This window comes from Hipposideros armiger, unplaced genomic scaffold (assembly GCF_001890085.2).
Source record: "Hipposideros armiger isolate ML-2016 unplaced genomic scaffold, ASM189008v1 scaffold_366, whole genome shotgun sequence".
NCBI lineage: Eukaryota > Metazoa > Chordata > Mammalia > Chiroptera > Hipposideridae > Hipposideros > Hipposideros armiger.
Window position 1 is genome coordinate 814,699 of NW_017731716.1, and position 16,365 is coordinate 831,063.

At 46.7% G+C, this 16,365-nt stretch overlaps 1 protein-coding gene across 5 annotated transcripts in view; it reads right to left on the reverse strand.

Annotated features, from left to right (window-relative positions):
• Nucleotides 1-16,365, reverse strand: part of SPTBN1 (spectrin beta, non-erythrocytic 1) — a 202,584-nt gene that overhangs the window by 44,188 nt on the left and 142,031 nt on the right. For all 5 annotated transcript variants that reach the window (XM_019662090.1, XM_019662091.1, XM_019662089.1 and 2 more), the window contains 9 exons: nucleotides 16,132-16,319; nucleotides 15,009-15,126; nucleotides 13,817-13,975; nucleotides 12,829-13,131; nucleotides 10,900-11,053; nucleotides 9,330-10,200; nucleotides 9,082-9,219; nucleotides 7,526-8,282; nucleotides 6,552-6,754 (listed from right to left, as the gene is read on the reverse strand). In XM_019662090.1, the coding sequence (XP_019517635.1) occupies nucleotides 6,552-6,754; nucleotides 7,526-8,282; nucleotides 9,082-9,219; nucleotides 9,330-10,200; nucleotides 10,900-11,053; nucleotides 12,829-13,131; nucleotides 13,817-13,975; nucleotides 15,009-15,126; nucleotides 16,132-16,319 (2,891 nt within the window). The remainder of the gene's footprint in view (nucleotides 1-6,551; nucleotides 6,755-7,525; nucleotides 8,283-9,081; nucleotides 9,220-9,329; nucleotides 10,201-10,899; nucleotides 11,054-12,828; nucleotides 13,132-13,816; nucleotides 13,976-15,008; nucleotides 15,127-16,131; nucleotides 16,320-16,365) is intronic.

Consider the following 16,365-nt stretch of genomic DNA (forward strand, 5'->3'; position numbering starts at 1 on the left):
TTTCTAGAAGCATACTATCGATCAAATCTGAACCAAGAACAAACAGAAACTCTGAACAGATGGATTACTACCCAAGAAATTGAATCAGTAATCAACAAGCTTCCAACAAACGAAAGTCCTGGATCAGATGGCTTCACAGGTGAATTTTACAAAACATTCAAAAAAGAATTAACACCTAGTCTCCTCAAACTATTAGCATAGTTAGTAATATTGTTATATAGTTATTATATTTAGTCAGCGTAGTTAGTATAGTTATTTTTGTAGTAAGCATAGTGAGCATAGTTAGTATTGTCAGCGAGTGTAGCTACCTGGCCACCATGGCACGCAAGCATCCAGCCACCTCAGCTGAGCAGGAGCTCCTTTGTGGGCGTTACCAGCTCCTGAAGACCAAGGTGTAGCTGGGAGAGCACCTTCCCACTGGGACTGAGGTGGGTATTAAAATTGTAAACTGCAGGACTTTGCCAGCCACCGCAGATCTCTCATGAGAGAAATAAGATGCACGAAAGCACTGCAGCAGCCTAACATCATGCAGCTGTATGAAGTTATTGAAACCAAAGACACCTTCTTCATTGTCATGGAGTACTTGAGCGATGGCTCTATGATGGACCACTTGACATCCCATGGATGCATAAAGGAAAAGGAGGCCCGCCATATATTCCGGCCGCTTTTATCAGCCGTTTATTGCCATCAGCGTGGAATTGCGCACCGAGATATAAAGCCGGAGAACATTTTATTTGACTGTAAAATGAATCCGAAAATAGCTGACTTTGGATTTAGCACGGAATTCGGTGATAGGAAACTAAACACGATGTGTTGCAGCCCATCCTATGCAGCTCCCGAACTATTTCTTGGGAGATTATGAAGGCCCAGTAGTCGATGTTTGGAGCTTAGGCGTCGCACTGTACAGGATGGTCACAGGGACCCTCCCATTCAAGGCACAGGACTGGAAGAAGCTGGGACAACAGATCATAAGGGGGGGAGTACACCGTACCCTACTTTTTCTCGTTTGAACTAGAGACTTTTCTCAAGAAAATGTTAACAGTGAAGCCAGAGGACAGAAGAGATTTAATCGGTATTATTTCAGACCCATGGATCAGTCAGGATGAGGAGGAGGGCCTGATGCTGTATCGCGACCCACCCAGTGAGAGCGTAGACCCCTGGGTGGAGAGGGAGATGACAGAGGTGGGCTTCTGCTATGACGACATCCAGGATGCATTGACCAGAAAGGACTTTAACAACATCATGGCCGCGTACCTCATCCTGGACGCGTACCCTCATTGTGGATGCAAAAAAGCCTAAATTTCATTGGCGTACTTTTCATGTAAAGCCGTACAATTCCACTGACCAGAGTCCTGCTCCAGCTTGGGAGGTGCAGCCATTGTGCTCTAGTTTCCAATAGACCAAGCAGCAAGACGACGACTACGAGTTGGGGCAGGAGGGAAAAAAGCCTGCTGCTCCTGTGGACAGCCGCTCCCGGACCCAGCCTGGAGCCGAGGACCATCACTCCCAGACCAAGCCTGGAGCCAAGGACCATCACTCCCAGATCCATCCTGAAGTGCAGGACCATCACTCCCGAACCCAGCCCGGAGCTCATGACCAATGCTCCCGGACACAGCACAGAGCCAAGGAGCATCACTCCTAGATCCATCCTGAAGCGCAGGACCATCACTCCCGGACCCAGCCAGAAACCCAGGACCATCACTCCCGAACCAAGCCCGGAGTTCAGGACCATCAGCCACAGAATCAGGCCATGGTGGAGGAGCCCTGCCCCTATCCCACGCCTCCAGAGCAGTAGCTCAGAGGACTCCCTTGACAACAACTACGACCCTGGCAGCACCCCTAGCAGCACCAGCAGCAGCGGATCACATCAGGGGTGGCCTGGCACAGATGGCAAAAGCTAGCTAGGAGGTGCTGCAGCTGTTTCACCACACTTTGCCTGAGGCTGTCAAAAACCAGGCCGTCGAGACGCAACCAAGTCAAGTCGTTTTAGATATACTAATATAATGTATGTCAATGTTAATTGAAAAATAAAGAAAACATTATTAAAAAAAAAGAAACTCATAACTGGGTGACAAGACGTATACATATGGCTAAGAAAAAAATATAATCATGTAACTGGCTTTACATTAACACTTCCTGATAAACAGATTCCCATCCTGAGAAAAACTCACCAAAAACAATAAACCAGGAAGGAAAATTTTTTAGACCTGTGAGATTAGCTCCCAACTCAATCCCACTCTTTGTTAATGCATAAGGGTAAATGAGACTTAAGGAAGTTAAAGCACAAAACCTTAAAACACTGTGAGAAGGAGCTGCTGAACTTGATAAACAAGGGAAACGGGGTGCTTGTTCCCCAGCGTGAACACTGTACACAGACAGGGCTTCCTCACACACACCATGGAGGGGCCACAACTCACTGGCAAACTTCCTCCACACACCCAGTGGCTGTGTTCTCCATCCGAGACTGAATAGCTGTGAGAATGCTGTGAGCACTGTGGAAAAGAACTGCCTCTACACGGCTCCCCTGGGACAGGGAGAGCTGTCCCATGCTGAGAATCACACAGCGCTGGCATAGTACAGCTCCCCTGATATTCCGGAGTAACCTAAGCAAACCGGACGCAGTGTAGGGTATTGAGAGAGGCAAAGGGAGAGTGCAAATGAAGAGTCTGAGTTTTTCATTCTGATGCTCAAAGCAATGTCTGGCTCCTGTGCCTGGGCAAGGTCTCATATTCGACCCCACCCAGTCCCCAGGGCGGAGATGAAAAAGAACATCAACTCAGATTCTTCACAGTGGTAACGAAGAGCAGCTTGGTGAGCATGTGGCTGCCGACTGACTTTCAAAGAACCCTCCTTAGGAGCAGGGAAGATCTTGCAGCAACATGCAGTGCCACACAGGTCCTCAGCGAGTGCTGGCAAAACAAATGGCAGCACTGCAGCTCTAACCTGCCTGGGGAGCCCAAGGAAAACGCCCTCTGCTCCTGCAGGTACCAGTGACTACAGAACAGGAGTTAAGTAGAAAAAATACTGTCATGCTAGATACATAAAATGACTTTTACATGTTTTTTTTTTTTTTTTTAGTTGAAAGGGGTTCCATGGCTTCAGAAAAAGGAATCTTAATATGCTTATACCACTTAGGCAAAATGAGAAAATAGAAAAATACGTCTTATATAATGCTAAATGGAAAGAGTTTATGCATAATTCAATGATATAAAACTCTAAGGCACAGATTAGAAAGCAAAAAGTAAAATGGCATGTATTGGGAATGAAATTAAGTTAAAGGTTGTAGTTCCCCCCTCAAATTTCAGATTTCCTATTGGTTTTATAACAACAATAAATGAAAGCCAATCCCCTTTACTTCACTGCTATCCTTTCTCAGAAATGAAAAATTAAAAAAAAACCAATTTAATATTGTTGGCAAATTTGGGCTAAAGGAATTAGTTATCCAAAAATGTGGGTGGGAAAGGAGTGTCAAGAAAAGTTCTTCAAGTGCCCTACCCTCAAATTCCAGTCACTATTTGTAGGAGGTTTTATGACAATAAAGCAAATCTTCTGGAGGCAGGTAATTTGAGTTGGACTCAGTGACAAAATGCAAGAGTCCTGCCTTCAGTCAAAGACCTTGAATGAAAGATCCCATTCCTTTCCACAGAATCCCAGGAAAGCACAACGATGACAAGGAAGACTCACAGATACTGGCAGTTACCACAGGACATGGAAATAACGGAAACAGAAAACAGCTTCAGACACTGTCTGAGATGCTTCACTAAGGGAGAAATACAACCAGGCAGAATCTTGAACGTATTTCTTAGATAATCAAGTCTCACGTTTGCCCAACAAATACCTGCCCGGCAATCTTTCTCTTATAAGGGGACCATGAAAAAAGAAAAAGCCAAAAGGTAACTTAGGGCCCCATGTCCAAATGGCACACATCTATGCAGAGGGCATAATGATGGCCTTAAGAGTGATGTGCTCTGCGGAGTGAAAAACAGCTATGCAGGCAGCAGAGACTGCTGCTGACTCAGATAACCCTGGAGAGAAGCGAGTGCAGCTTAACTGTTTACTAACGTGGCAACCGAAATCATTCATGGGAAGTGAAACTCAGGAGAGTCTTTCAAAGCTGGATGGTGAATTTAATTATAGGGAAGGACCGCCTATAGAACTCGGCGGTAGTTGCCCACAGTCCTAAGAGTGCTCTTTGTTTGTGGCAAGGTTAAATCCTTTGCTTTATTTCCATCTCTCACCTCCAATCCCTATCACAAGACTCAAAAGCTCCCTTATCACATGAGGCAGATGCTGGGTTTAACTCTAGTTCTTGTGGAAAGTAAAGAATCACAGGTGCCTAAGTAAAATGGGCTGGTAATTTTTAGGCTTTTTTTCCTTGTGTGAGATAGGGTCTGGCTTTATGAAGCTGGATACTGTTCCTGGCTCTCTCAGGATTTCCCTGTGGCTGGAATTTTCCTTTTAGCCAGGAAGCTCAGCTGGGGACAGACTTGGACAGCAAGCTCCTTTCTACCCAGTCACAAGCATTTTAAAGGCCACTTGTGACCCACCCACATCTGTTAAGAGTCAGTGTCTTTGTTCTAGTATTTTTTCATTTCAACAAACTGCGGCAATCGACAAGATTTCCGGAACGTAAGCACATTATAATGATTCTATGAGAATAGCTTCACAAGAGCGTCAGAATATGCACAAAGGGTTAGATCTGAAGGTTTAGATATTTACTTAGCTTGTGTCCCTACAACACCTGGAATTCAGAGATTTGTGTATTTTTATAACAGAAAGTATCCTCTGGGGTCAGTTTCAGATCTTGAGGCCTCTGGGGACATTAAAGTGAAACCAGAATTCAGTTAACACCGGCTGATGAAAACGAGAAATCTGGTCCCCCTGAGAGCAGATCAATGGAAAGCCCCCTCCCTCTTCCATTTTTGTTATGCTTATGGATAGCACAGGATCCTCTTTCCACTGCTTTTTAAAATCAGAAATCCTAAGGAGGCTCCGGAATCCCAGGAGCCCAGGCTCTCAGTCAAGGACAAGAGGAAGGTTAAGCCACAACTGAGGGCTGCTGAAATATTATCTCATACCCAGGAGTCTCCGTTCTTGACAACATCACCTGTTTTCCACAACCCCTCACAGCTGCAGCACTAGGGGACGCGTAAACACACCAAGGAAGCTGCAAGGCAGCTGCACGCAGGGGAACACTTGTGTCCCTAACAGTCAAGCCCACCTTCAGTAAACCAGCTGTGTGCATCGAACATGGAGGAACATGGGGTATCATATTTACATAATGAGAAATTTAATATCAGGAAAAAAGGAAATTCTTTTCTCCAGGTTAAGAATGCCTTGCCCAATCCTTGTTTCTCACACTCATTTAAGATAGATCTGGTGCAGGGATTTTATTTCCCTTTTTTGTAGCTGTTTTAAAAGCAACAGATACAAAATTGTAATTAATCTATGTTATACCCTATTCCATAGTACCGCCCTCAGAACATATGGTTTAGGCTCCAAAGCAGTGCAGAAAGACAGACTGGAAGGGCTGAAGCCAGGGGCTCAATTTTTATGAGGGAAAAGAAATTAATTCCCCTTTCTACCCCATGTCATAAAATGTTAATCTGGACCAGGGTTGTAGGGTCCCCGGAGACCTTCTCGGGTATTGTAAGTAAGGAACCACTCTCAGCAATAAGTTCTTCCTCTTTGATGCACTTGGGAGACAGAGAGGCCTTGTGAAAGTTTCTTTCTCGATGACATCAATCTCATAAATAAGCCCTTAAATCCAGCCCAAACTGGGACCAGAGAAGATCAGTTGGAATAGAAGCTAGTGACTGACCCAGATGGGCCAGACCAGGACAGAAGTGGCCAGTCCAGAACCAGCTCACACCGGTGCACCCAAATTTTGATCTGTCCTGACTTCCCACTTTAGTAAAAACAAAGGCAAGGCGAAAACTAGGGGTGAAGGTCAAATGAAGTACAGTGGCCTTGGCAAAAGAGGAAAAGGGCCTTTTCCCTCATCATGAAAAAGATCTTCTTACAACATTATATTATCCAAGCCAATTTTCTAGGGAAGGCCTGATAACGTTCCTTTGTGGCTCTGCCAGGTACTGAGGACAAGCAAACCTCGTGCTCCCCCTCACTCCCTCCTGACAGGCTTCAGAGGAGTCTTGTGTGGATGGAGGGAACATGGGCTTGACTGGGGAAGTGCCTGGCTCTCAGGGTCCCATCGGGTGACATGCTTGCGTCAGTTCTGGAAGGGCATGGCTTATACCCACTTACAACTCAGCATTACTCCTCTCAAGTCCTAGGTTAAGAATTAATTTGGCATTTCGGGCTTTCTTTTCTTTTGTGGACACTTGTGCATGTCTTACAATGAGAACCACAATCTCACGCAGCCATTTGCTGCTCACTGATTTTCTGTGATAGGCTGATTAAATTTTGCTCAGTGTCCATATCCCGCCTATTGGGAAATTTACACCCAGAGTCCCTAAGACTTTTGGCCAGCGATTCAGACTCCTGAGAGTCTCAGGGTGCAAGACTCCTTTAAGAGCCTCAGGATACTGTACCTGTCATCAATGGAGTCCACCTTCTCCTGGATGCGGTCCGAGTTGATGTTCCCATCGCTCACCAGCCTCCGGCCAGTCTCCACAACAGCATTGATCTTCTCCTCGTTGGCATCCATGGTGGTCATGAAGTCCTCTTGTTTTTTAATAGCTGCTTCTGCTCCTTCCAAGGTGGTGGGCATTTCAGTATGGGCCAAAACATATTCCTTGTTTTAAGAGGGGAAAAAAAAAAATCACAGCAGAATGAGACATCGTGAAACATGACCAACTTTCAGCGTAACGAAAGCACTCTCTACCATACTTGTTTCGTTACTCGTTAAACTGAAAGGAAATGATCTACTGGATGTGGTAAAATGAAAAGTTGGGAGGGGAAAAAAACCCAATGGGACACTGTAAGTGACTAAGTTTTCCTAAGTGGTTAAATCTGAATTCTTTCCCAGAATGAGGAAAGTAAGCACAGCTTTGTGCATCAGCCTCGAGGGTCCTCTTTTGCGTCCACGAAGGCAACAGCAACATACCCTTCAAAATGCTATTTTAAGAGAAACTAGCAACACTGACGTTACCCACCACCGTCAGCTGTTTTTCTTTCTCTAATCTATGCCTTGTGTCATCAGGTGAAGTCCCTAACTCTTCTAGAACAAGACTGCTGTTCAGTCCAAAAAAAAAAATTCTCACTGTACCTTTTCAATGGAATTACTAGCCCACAGAATATGGCCAATTTAATGAGACACTATGAGGATCTACTACGAACATAAAGGGTCCTCAGTCATAGTTGAAACAGAATTATACTTTGGAAGGCCAGACAGCTCCCATGGAAATCTTCAATTCTTGTCCCCTACATTGTGATGGGTTTCAATGCCTTAGGAGCCAGGAGAGAAGGGGAATGTCTCAGTCATCCCTCTATTTTCATACAGGTATGGGTTAAACCAGCAGCGCTGGCCACAAACGTTTCAAGAGGCAGCGACGAACATCATTACCTGGTTGTTAAGGAAGGCTTCAGCCTGCTTCGTGTCCCTGAGGAACTGCTGGTAGGCGTGCGACTGCGACAGGAGGTTTTGCCTGTTCTCCCACATTTTGTGCAGCTCGTTCCAGCCGGTGTCCAATGCCTGTAGCCGCTGCCGCAGAAACATGTACTGGGCATCGGTCTGGCCCTGGGTGACCATCTCGCCCATGTCCCTCATCTTCTGGTAGTCCTCCTCGTAGTTGTCGATCTCGTTTTTGATGTTCTCGTGCTGAGTGAGAAGCTTCTCCGCCTCGGTCAAGGTGTTGGGCATGTCTTCCGACGCGATCGCCGTCTGGGTCCTGGAGAGCCAGGACTGGAAGTCGTCCAGGTCCCGCAGGAACTGCTGCAGCTTGCTGGCCTCGCCCAGGGAGGCCTCACGGTTTCTCAGGGTGGTCTTCATCTCCTCCCACACGTCGCTGATCTCGGCCAGCCGAGACAGGATGGCCTGAGCCTGGTCAGGGTGCTCCGACTCCAGCTTCTCCGCCTCCTTCTGCAGGTCACTCAGCTTCGCCTCGATGGCCACCAAGTCCCGCTCCATGCCGGTCAGTTTGCGCTGCAGGGCCATGACACCGGCCAGGTCATTGCCCAGGTCCTGGGTGGACTCGATAACCTTGGTCTTTTCCCGAATCCAGGATTTGGTTTCATTGCACTCGAGGTGGTAATTCTGTATGCTCAGGGCAGAGAGAAGCGCTTCCTTCTTCCTGTCAACCAGCTCTCTGAACTGACTCCACCTGTGGGGACAGGGGCAGCGGAGAGAGCAGTGTGAAGAGAGGCTGACAGCTCATGGCTGGATAATGAAATTAACAGTGATGAGCGATGGTCAAAGCTGCAATTTTCGCCCCTCCATCTTTGCTTTGACTACATGTTTTCTAGAAAATCATCTCACTCCGTATATGGGTATGAAATATTCCTGAAATTGCTCAGGGATGCGACATAATTGGATAAAGCTCGACATAACACAGACTTGTTTGAGAGCTTCAGCATGAGCTGTGACAACATATCTGTCCCCAAAAGAATCAAGTGATCCAGTGTGACACACACATCTCACTCATCTCTGAGCTGCACCCCTAATGAAAATTCTCCAAACCTGATACCTGACATTTACCTTCAGAGCCGAGCCCTCTTGCCACAACAACCTATTCAAATGTGGTTTATTCAACAGAAAGATTAGACTGGGACAAAGGTCTACCTTGATAATCAGGACTTTTGTTGGCCAATTATGTCTCAAGCAGGCCTAAATCCTGTCCCAGAAATCACCTTAAAAGGGACAGCACAGGAGCCACTCTGATGCTGTGGTATCTCACCAAGGTCCTAACTTCTGATTTGGGGAGGGGCAGGTGCTGGCCTGCCCTGAATGACATCTCCCCAAAAGACAGTTCTTGCAAAATTCGAGTATGCTGAAAGGCAGATGCCAACGCCATGACATCAGTGCCACAGTGCCAGTGACCCCGTGCAGGAAATTCCCAACAGCCAGGCTCAGCAAGTGACCTCACCCTCCCCGGCCCCACACGCTGCTGGCCTCGCACTCACCTCGTGTTGAGTTTGTCCTGCTGGGCTTTGATTTCCTTCTCACTTGGGTGGCCGCTGTGCATCAGCTGTCGTGCAATCTGGTTCACCACGGCGACCCGGGAAGCCTGGTTGTTCATTTCCGGTTCCAGGCTCTCAAACCTGAAAAGGCAATTCGAACAGGGGAGTCGCCTCCCTGGTCACTGACAGTAAAGAGGGGACGGCTGGAGCCCCATGCCCCCAGCAGCACCCTTCCCCCACTTCCAGCTTACCTGTGCTGGATGACCTCCAGGTCCTCCAGCTTCTCTGGGATCTGCATGTTGTTGAGCCACTGCTCCTTCTCGTCGATCCAGAGCTCACAGGCATCAGCCTCGCTGAACATCTTGTACAGGGCCAGGGTGTCCTGCAGTGCCTGCTTCCTCAGCCGCGTTAGCTCGGCCACCTCCTTGTACCGCTCCTCGATGCCCGACAGCCGGCCCCTGACATCCGAGGACTCGGCATGCTCCCGCGGAAGGGCGCCGGCCTGCTCGTGCAGGGTGTCGATGATGGGCCTGTAGCTGGCGATCTCCTCTGCCACATCCTTGTGTTTCTTGACCAGGGACTGGGTGGAGTACTCGTCGTGGCCCACGTCGCTGCTGGACACGATCTTCAAGATGTCCAGCATCCAGGCATCGATGTCGTCGGCGTCCGCCTGGAACTGGTGCAGCAGCGAGGCCTCCTCCAGGCGCGCCTTCCGAATGGCCGAGAGCTGCTCCAGGTTGGCCCACTGCTCCCGGATGTACACGATCCTCTCTCGGATCTTCTCAGATCCGAAGTGCTCCTCCGCGATCATGTCTTCACCTTCTTTGATGGCCTGCTCGAAGTGGCCGCTGCGGCCGCTCATCTCGTCCTCGAACGCCCGGTGCTTGCTGAGTAGGCGCATGACGCTGGTCAGGTCCTTCCCGTAATCATCGGAGGACAGGATCTTCTCCTTCTCCCTTATCCAGCCTTCCTCCTCTGCCATCTCCCAGAAGAACTTCCAGAGGCGACGGGACTCTTCCAAGCGGGCCCGGCGCTCAGCCGCCAGCTGGCAAAGCTCTTGATAACAGAACTCCATGTGGGCCACGCGGTCCCGGATCACCTGGGGGTCGCAGGGCTTGTAACCTGTTTAATGCCAAGGAAGGAAGGTGGGTGTGTGATGGGGTTTAACATGGGCTCCTGTTCGTTTGGGGGCTGTAAGCAACACCTCATGTTCTTACTATCAGTTCAATTCTAAGTGCAGGGCCACCTTACGAGGCAACAGGGCACCTGCTAGGATCTTAACTGGAAGGAGAGGGGGTAATGACAAGCATTTTGTTGTTTTTGTTTTGCCCTAAGGGCTACTATTTTGTATCACTTATAAATCAAAAAAGCACATACATCTAAGGAATAAGGCAGCTGCATTTAATTGTTTCTAAAACATAAGAAACAAACTCCAATCCTTTCAAACATCCTTTAAACAAAGATATGTACAACCAGGTGTGAAAGCCATGAGATGCCTGAGCAGATGCATCACGTTGCTGGTATGCACCAGGTATGGTCTGGCAAGGTCTCACTGCCAAACACCAAGCCACTCAAAAAACCCAAGCAGCACTTGAGTATGTAAGGAAAAGACAGGTCCATTTCAGAAAAGCAAGACAGAGCTGAAGTGTCTGGAAGGCCACCACACTGCATCTCATGTACCCATGACATGGAGGCAGACAAACCCTCTGGGAACTTACAATGGCTAGTTAACTTCAAAAGCCCCACTGCCACACACAATTTAGCTACTTCTAGAAAGATGGATCTCTGGTAACTAGGAGGTAATGGATGGTCTGTCCTTACCTTCCCCGTCTGTTGCAAACTTCTGGGCGGAGGCGTTGACGCCTCGCACCCGCTCGGCCTGGATGCTGATGTCTGCTTCGACCAGGGCGTGTTTCTGTAACAGGTCTTCCACGCCAAGCAAGTGTTTGCCATAGTCTTGAGACAGTAATAGCACCTGCACACAAGAGGCAACACAAAGGGCCCTATGAATACAATGCTGGCTTCCGGCATCATAATCTTTGGATAAGCTGAGAGTCGACAACCAAGCTGCACCCTCCCTCTAGCCAGCCATCCTCCCCGTATCTTTAGGGAAAGAAGATGACAAGTAAACCAGAGCAAAGCAAAGCAAAGCTGGATCAGGAGAGACACGATAAACTAAGCATCTCCTACCTTGGAATAAGCAAGTCAAATATACTAAGAAGTACAGACTAGGAAAAGAGGGAGAGGGGACCAGTACCAAATATAAACTGGGGCTCCAAGCGGAAACTGCTGCAGCAACAACTACTCAAGAAGATAAAGATAATAGCGCTGTTACCCTTCAAGGTTTAAAGAAATCTCTTAGAAGCTGCTGACCCCACCCCTTAAATGGATGTTTTCCTCAGTTAAGAGCTTACTGGTATGCCTCTGCGATATGTATAGTCAATGGGAGAAGAATCTAGTTGAAAAGCTTATCAGTCACACCTTAACCAAATAAGAACAGGGGCGGGTGGCTGTGTAGGCCCTGACCAGTTTCTTTGGTTTAAGTTTGAACTCACTAATCTTCTTTGGTTTCTTCTATCAGCCCAATTTGGGGGCCTCATCCCACATCCTCACCAGACAGAATTTCTACTTCACACTTACTTCTGAGGAAGTCTCTGAGCCCAATCAGAATTATAATGTGCATCGTGATTTAGAAAATGAAAAGCACCTCTCTGCTAGATTTTATGAACATTTCTATCTTAGGAGGGCAGGACAGACTACACCTGAGAACATCATAAATCCGGGACAGTGAGAGGAAAAATTGATGGTATCAGGTGACCTTGCCCTCTGCCAGGAACAGTTCAAGAGGTAAGCAGAAGACAATGGCTCATGATCTGGGAAGGAAATACGTTGCATAAGATCAGGTTTGGGGACACAGTGTGCGGAGATAATTGAGGCTTCATAGTATGACCTGAAAACTGCCCTGTTCTGTCGCAGCTATGAGGCGAAATGACTTCCAGCTGGGGAACTGCTTGACATGGGTGAGCTTTCCCTGGCCTGCATGAGAGGACACCAACAGGCACAGGGCTTTGGAAGAACGACAGGTCTCTTTCTGGATGTGGGGAAAGCTCAAAACTCTATGCTCAGGGCTGTCAATATGAAAGGGGAAGCCCAAACCAGCACTGGCAGCCATTGCTAAGCCCTGTCCTATGATCTGTGCATGTGTCACCACATTAATCCTCCCTGCTATACAACTAGGTGAAGCAGACAGTAAGTACAATCTCCACTTACAGACGAAGAAAGGAGGCTCAAGGAGCGTAGGCAGCTCTGGGGTTCAATTTGAGCTCTGGCTGCCTGAATCCCAACGTGCACTGTGTCCACACCACCTACCTGGGACCTCTCCCCAGACTAGAGCCACTCATACATCGATCATGGAGATGAAAAGCTAGTTCAAGTCTAAATAATGAAAAAACCCCCAGAAAAACCCCCATTCAATTGATTTGCTACCGTGGAATGTATTTGAATTAGATCTAAGCCACAGTAACAGACCTCAAGCTATGGAACTGGTCTTACAACTTCTTCACATTTCACATCTCATTTTACTCATGAGCTAACATAACAATCTTCCCATGGGTACCGTGGCCCTTTCCTGGCTTTGCAGAGTGGGCAGTCAGACAAGGGCACAAGATATGCTGAGGGTTAGTGGTAGCAGATGGGTCCCAGGAAACTGAGGCCTCATTAGCTCCGCTCTGGCCTTTGGTGCAGTTTTACCTTCATTTCGTCCATCCAGTCCATAATGTAGAGCATTTCCTGGAATATCTTCTGCAGCCCCAGGTTCATCTCAAGACGTTGCCTCCGGGCCCTGAGCAGCTCCAGCAGGTACTCCCAGAGCCGGATGACATTGTCCTTCCTCGCCGTGATGCGCTTGATGTCATGATAGTTCTCCGCCTCGAGTTCCCGGGCCACAGCCACCACGGCCTGCACGCGCTCCTCGTATGCGGCGATGTCTGTCTCAATAGCCTCGTGCTTTTTCGTGGCGGCCTCTACTGCAGGAAGGTCAAATCCAAAGTTGTCCTACAGAGAAGCCGAATGAAAAGAAAACACACACACAAAGCCATCCAATTGGAACAAAGAAACAGAATGGAGGTAGAATGCTGAGCCCCCCTTAGTCTTTGGTGGTCCTAAAACCAAACATTGCCCCTGCTGCCTCCCCACCCACCCGCACCGCGGGTCTCTGTCTTCCCTAGAACGCTTAAAACGCTGTGCTTGAGCTCAGATGCCCACCCACTCCAAAGCAAATCAGCAACGTCTCACTTTACAGAAGGGTCCAACTCATATCTAGTACTTGACTTATGAGGCTGGAGCAGGTGACAGCTTATGTCAAGCCAAGCAGAAAAGAAAACCATTGTTACTTATTTCATGGCCAGTCTAACTGCCTCAAAAGATTGGTTTGGTCAAAGATTGAGAGAAAGAGGGAACTTAAAAAAATTACATAAATGTGAATGTTTCACACACATTCACTGGCTCTAAACAAAACTCTGCTTGAGCTGCTTCCAAGTCTATAAAAAATTAAGATAAACAGAAGAGAACAGTATATTAGAAATTATAAACATCCTCTTCATGGGAAGTGGGCAAGATGACTTCACAGTCACTTCAGAATACAGGATGTTGGTAAGCAGCTGTCCTGTGGTCCTTGGATATGGTCTGCATTTCTAGATTACCCCGGGAGCAGTTTCTGGAATAGTGTCTAGAGCAGAACCTGAGACACCAGACGCTGGTTTTCGCTCAGCCACGTCTCCCTCATAGCTGCCTTGCGGTCGAATCTGCGGGCGAGCTGTTCCAGTTTCTCCTGTCGTATGAGTTCATTCCTCAGAGCCAGTTCCCTCTCGTGTTCTGCTTTTTCCAGTCTTTCCCAGGCCTACAGAAGCGAAAAAGAACAGTTTCCTGCAATGTTCAAGGAACTTTCCTTGGCTACAGTCAACAGCCAGTATTTCTCAAAAAGACCTGAGAACTTAAAAGGGGCAGTCCCATTCCCACCCTCATTGGGTGGGAATGGGATTTGAGTTAAAAAATATTTTAAGCCTTGAGTTAATATTTTCTCTTAGGTCAGCCTCATGGGAACACTCTCCCTACCTAAATCTAAAGATCCTGTGTTGTACTTGGAAAACAAAACAGTGTAGATATGGAGCAATAAAACTAAATTATAAATCTCTTACTTTAACTGAGAGGAAACACAGTTATCTCCAACGGCTCTGATCACATAAAAAATAAAAATGATTTTTCTTGGAAAGAAATCTTATGAATCTCTCATTCACCCCACCGGTTGCACTTGTTTTTCATTCACACAGATCTGAGCATTTTTCTCCCCAAATCTTTACTGATTGTCCACATTAAATTCATGTCTATAAAATACATCTCACTTCACATCAAAAAAAATTCCACTTAAAAGAATCTTAATGGGTACAACTAACCACAGTTCTAGATTTTTCAAATTTCTACTTGGAAATAATGCCCACTGTGAAATTCTATAATTACAGACATAACAGGCATGATAATGACAATTATTTGACAGCTTCTCTGATGAAAGGAGCCAAAATCCCAAGCCCCAACCCCTAGAGATTCCAGACACATGAAATATTTTGCGTTCTCCCTTCTGCAATTTAAAGATGTTTGAGTCAATTGCCTTCGACAGATGAGAGTAACAAGGTAAATAGACAGAACCCAGGCTGGTTTGATAAAATCTAACACTCTCTCCCAAAACCTCCAATAGACCAACCTACCACTATTCACTTGACCCTCTGCAATACCCAAGCAACAGCTGCCTGTTACCAAGTCAGCAGGCAGGATGGACCCTTTCAGTTACCCGCCCACTTAGCAATCGGGACCCAATGACAGAACCGGAAGCCTATAGGAGTTCAGGGCCCAGGCAGGACCAGACGGGTCGGTTTTACCTTGTTAATATCAGAGATGAGCTTCCCCTCCCGGGGCATGTAGACCTTCTGATTGTTGGCCCTCATCTTGCTCTGAATAGTGAAAAGCAGCACTTCCAGGTTCCCCTTCTCAGTAAATCTAAGAACAGGAAAAAACAGCCAGAAACATTATTATATTTTGTTCCTTCAAGAGGAAATATTAATTTGCCTCTGGCAAAAAAAACAAAAAACGTTTTACACAGCCGCACAATTTTAAAAGCCATATATCTCTGGTCTGATTGGTGTAAAACGCATGTTAGAGAAACCACAGTGGGTTAAGTTTTGGGGTATCAGGCCTCAAAATGTGCCCAACTGTAGAATTTTTTGTAGTTGGTTGTTGTGAACTGAGATCTATATTTTGGGGCATACCATTCTTTTATTAATCACCTCGTATTCACAGTTTGGACCCTAAGTCCTGGATGATGGACTGACTTCAATCAGAGAGCACTACTGGAATTTTTTCAGTAAGAATTATTTCAAATGACTACCTAATGTGCTTTCGATGGGTTTTGGAGGCGTTAGGAGGGAGTTCAAAACTGAGTGGGGTTTCAGAAAGAGGAGGAACGCCTTTCAAATTATAGTAAGACACAAGGTCCACAAACCTTATTCCACAATTATGAATTTTAAAATGATGTGAGCGGCAGCAAAACCTGATCTGAACTGATATAAGCTATTTATTCTCTGTTTGTCTCCAATACAATGTGAATATTCACACATTTTGCTACAGATACATTAGTGGGCCTGATTATGGGTTACTGCCCTAAACCCACCCGGACTCTTATAATACACAACATACACACAACTGCTACTTCTCTCAAGTCCAAAAAATAGGGAATTCTGAAACACATTAGGTGTAAGAGCTTTGGATAAGGGATTCCGGACCTGCACTGTTACTTTGGATTCTCGTGTATCAGCGGCACAATCTACCGGAATGGGCTCACAGAGCACATGATTTGTAATAAATCTCAGCGACCCAGGATCAGGTGAATAGGAGTAATGAGAGGCATTCATAAAGAGATGAGATCACACAAGTCAGAAACAGGACTCTGTGACTGCATGATCTCCCTTCCCACATTAATGGCAATGCACTCAGTGTGCATCTTACTTGGGTGGCTTCTCCACAGTGCGGTAAGTGTTGAATGCCTGGAGCTGTTGTTGAACCCCAACCAGTGAATTGGCAAATTTGCGATTGTTCAAAATAATGATGGTTTGTTCAATCCACTCCAGAAGGTCGGATGCAAGTGATTCATACTTTTCAATCATTTTTTCTGTTTCAATAGCATTGTCAAGCACCTGTAAACAAGAGTTAGCAGAATGGAAAAGTAAGATCATATCACGA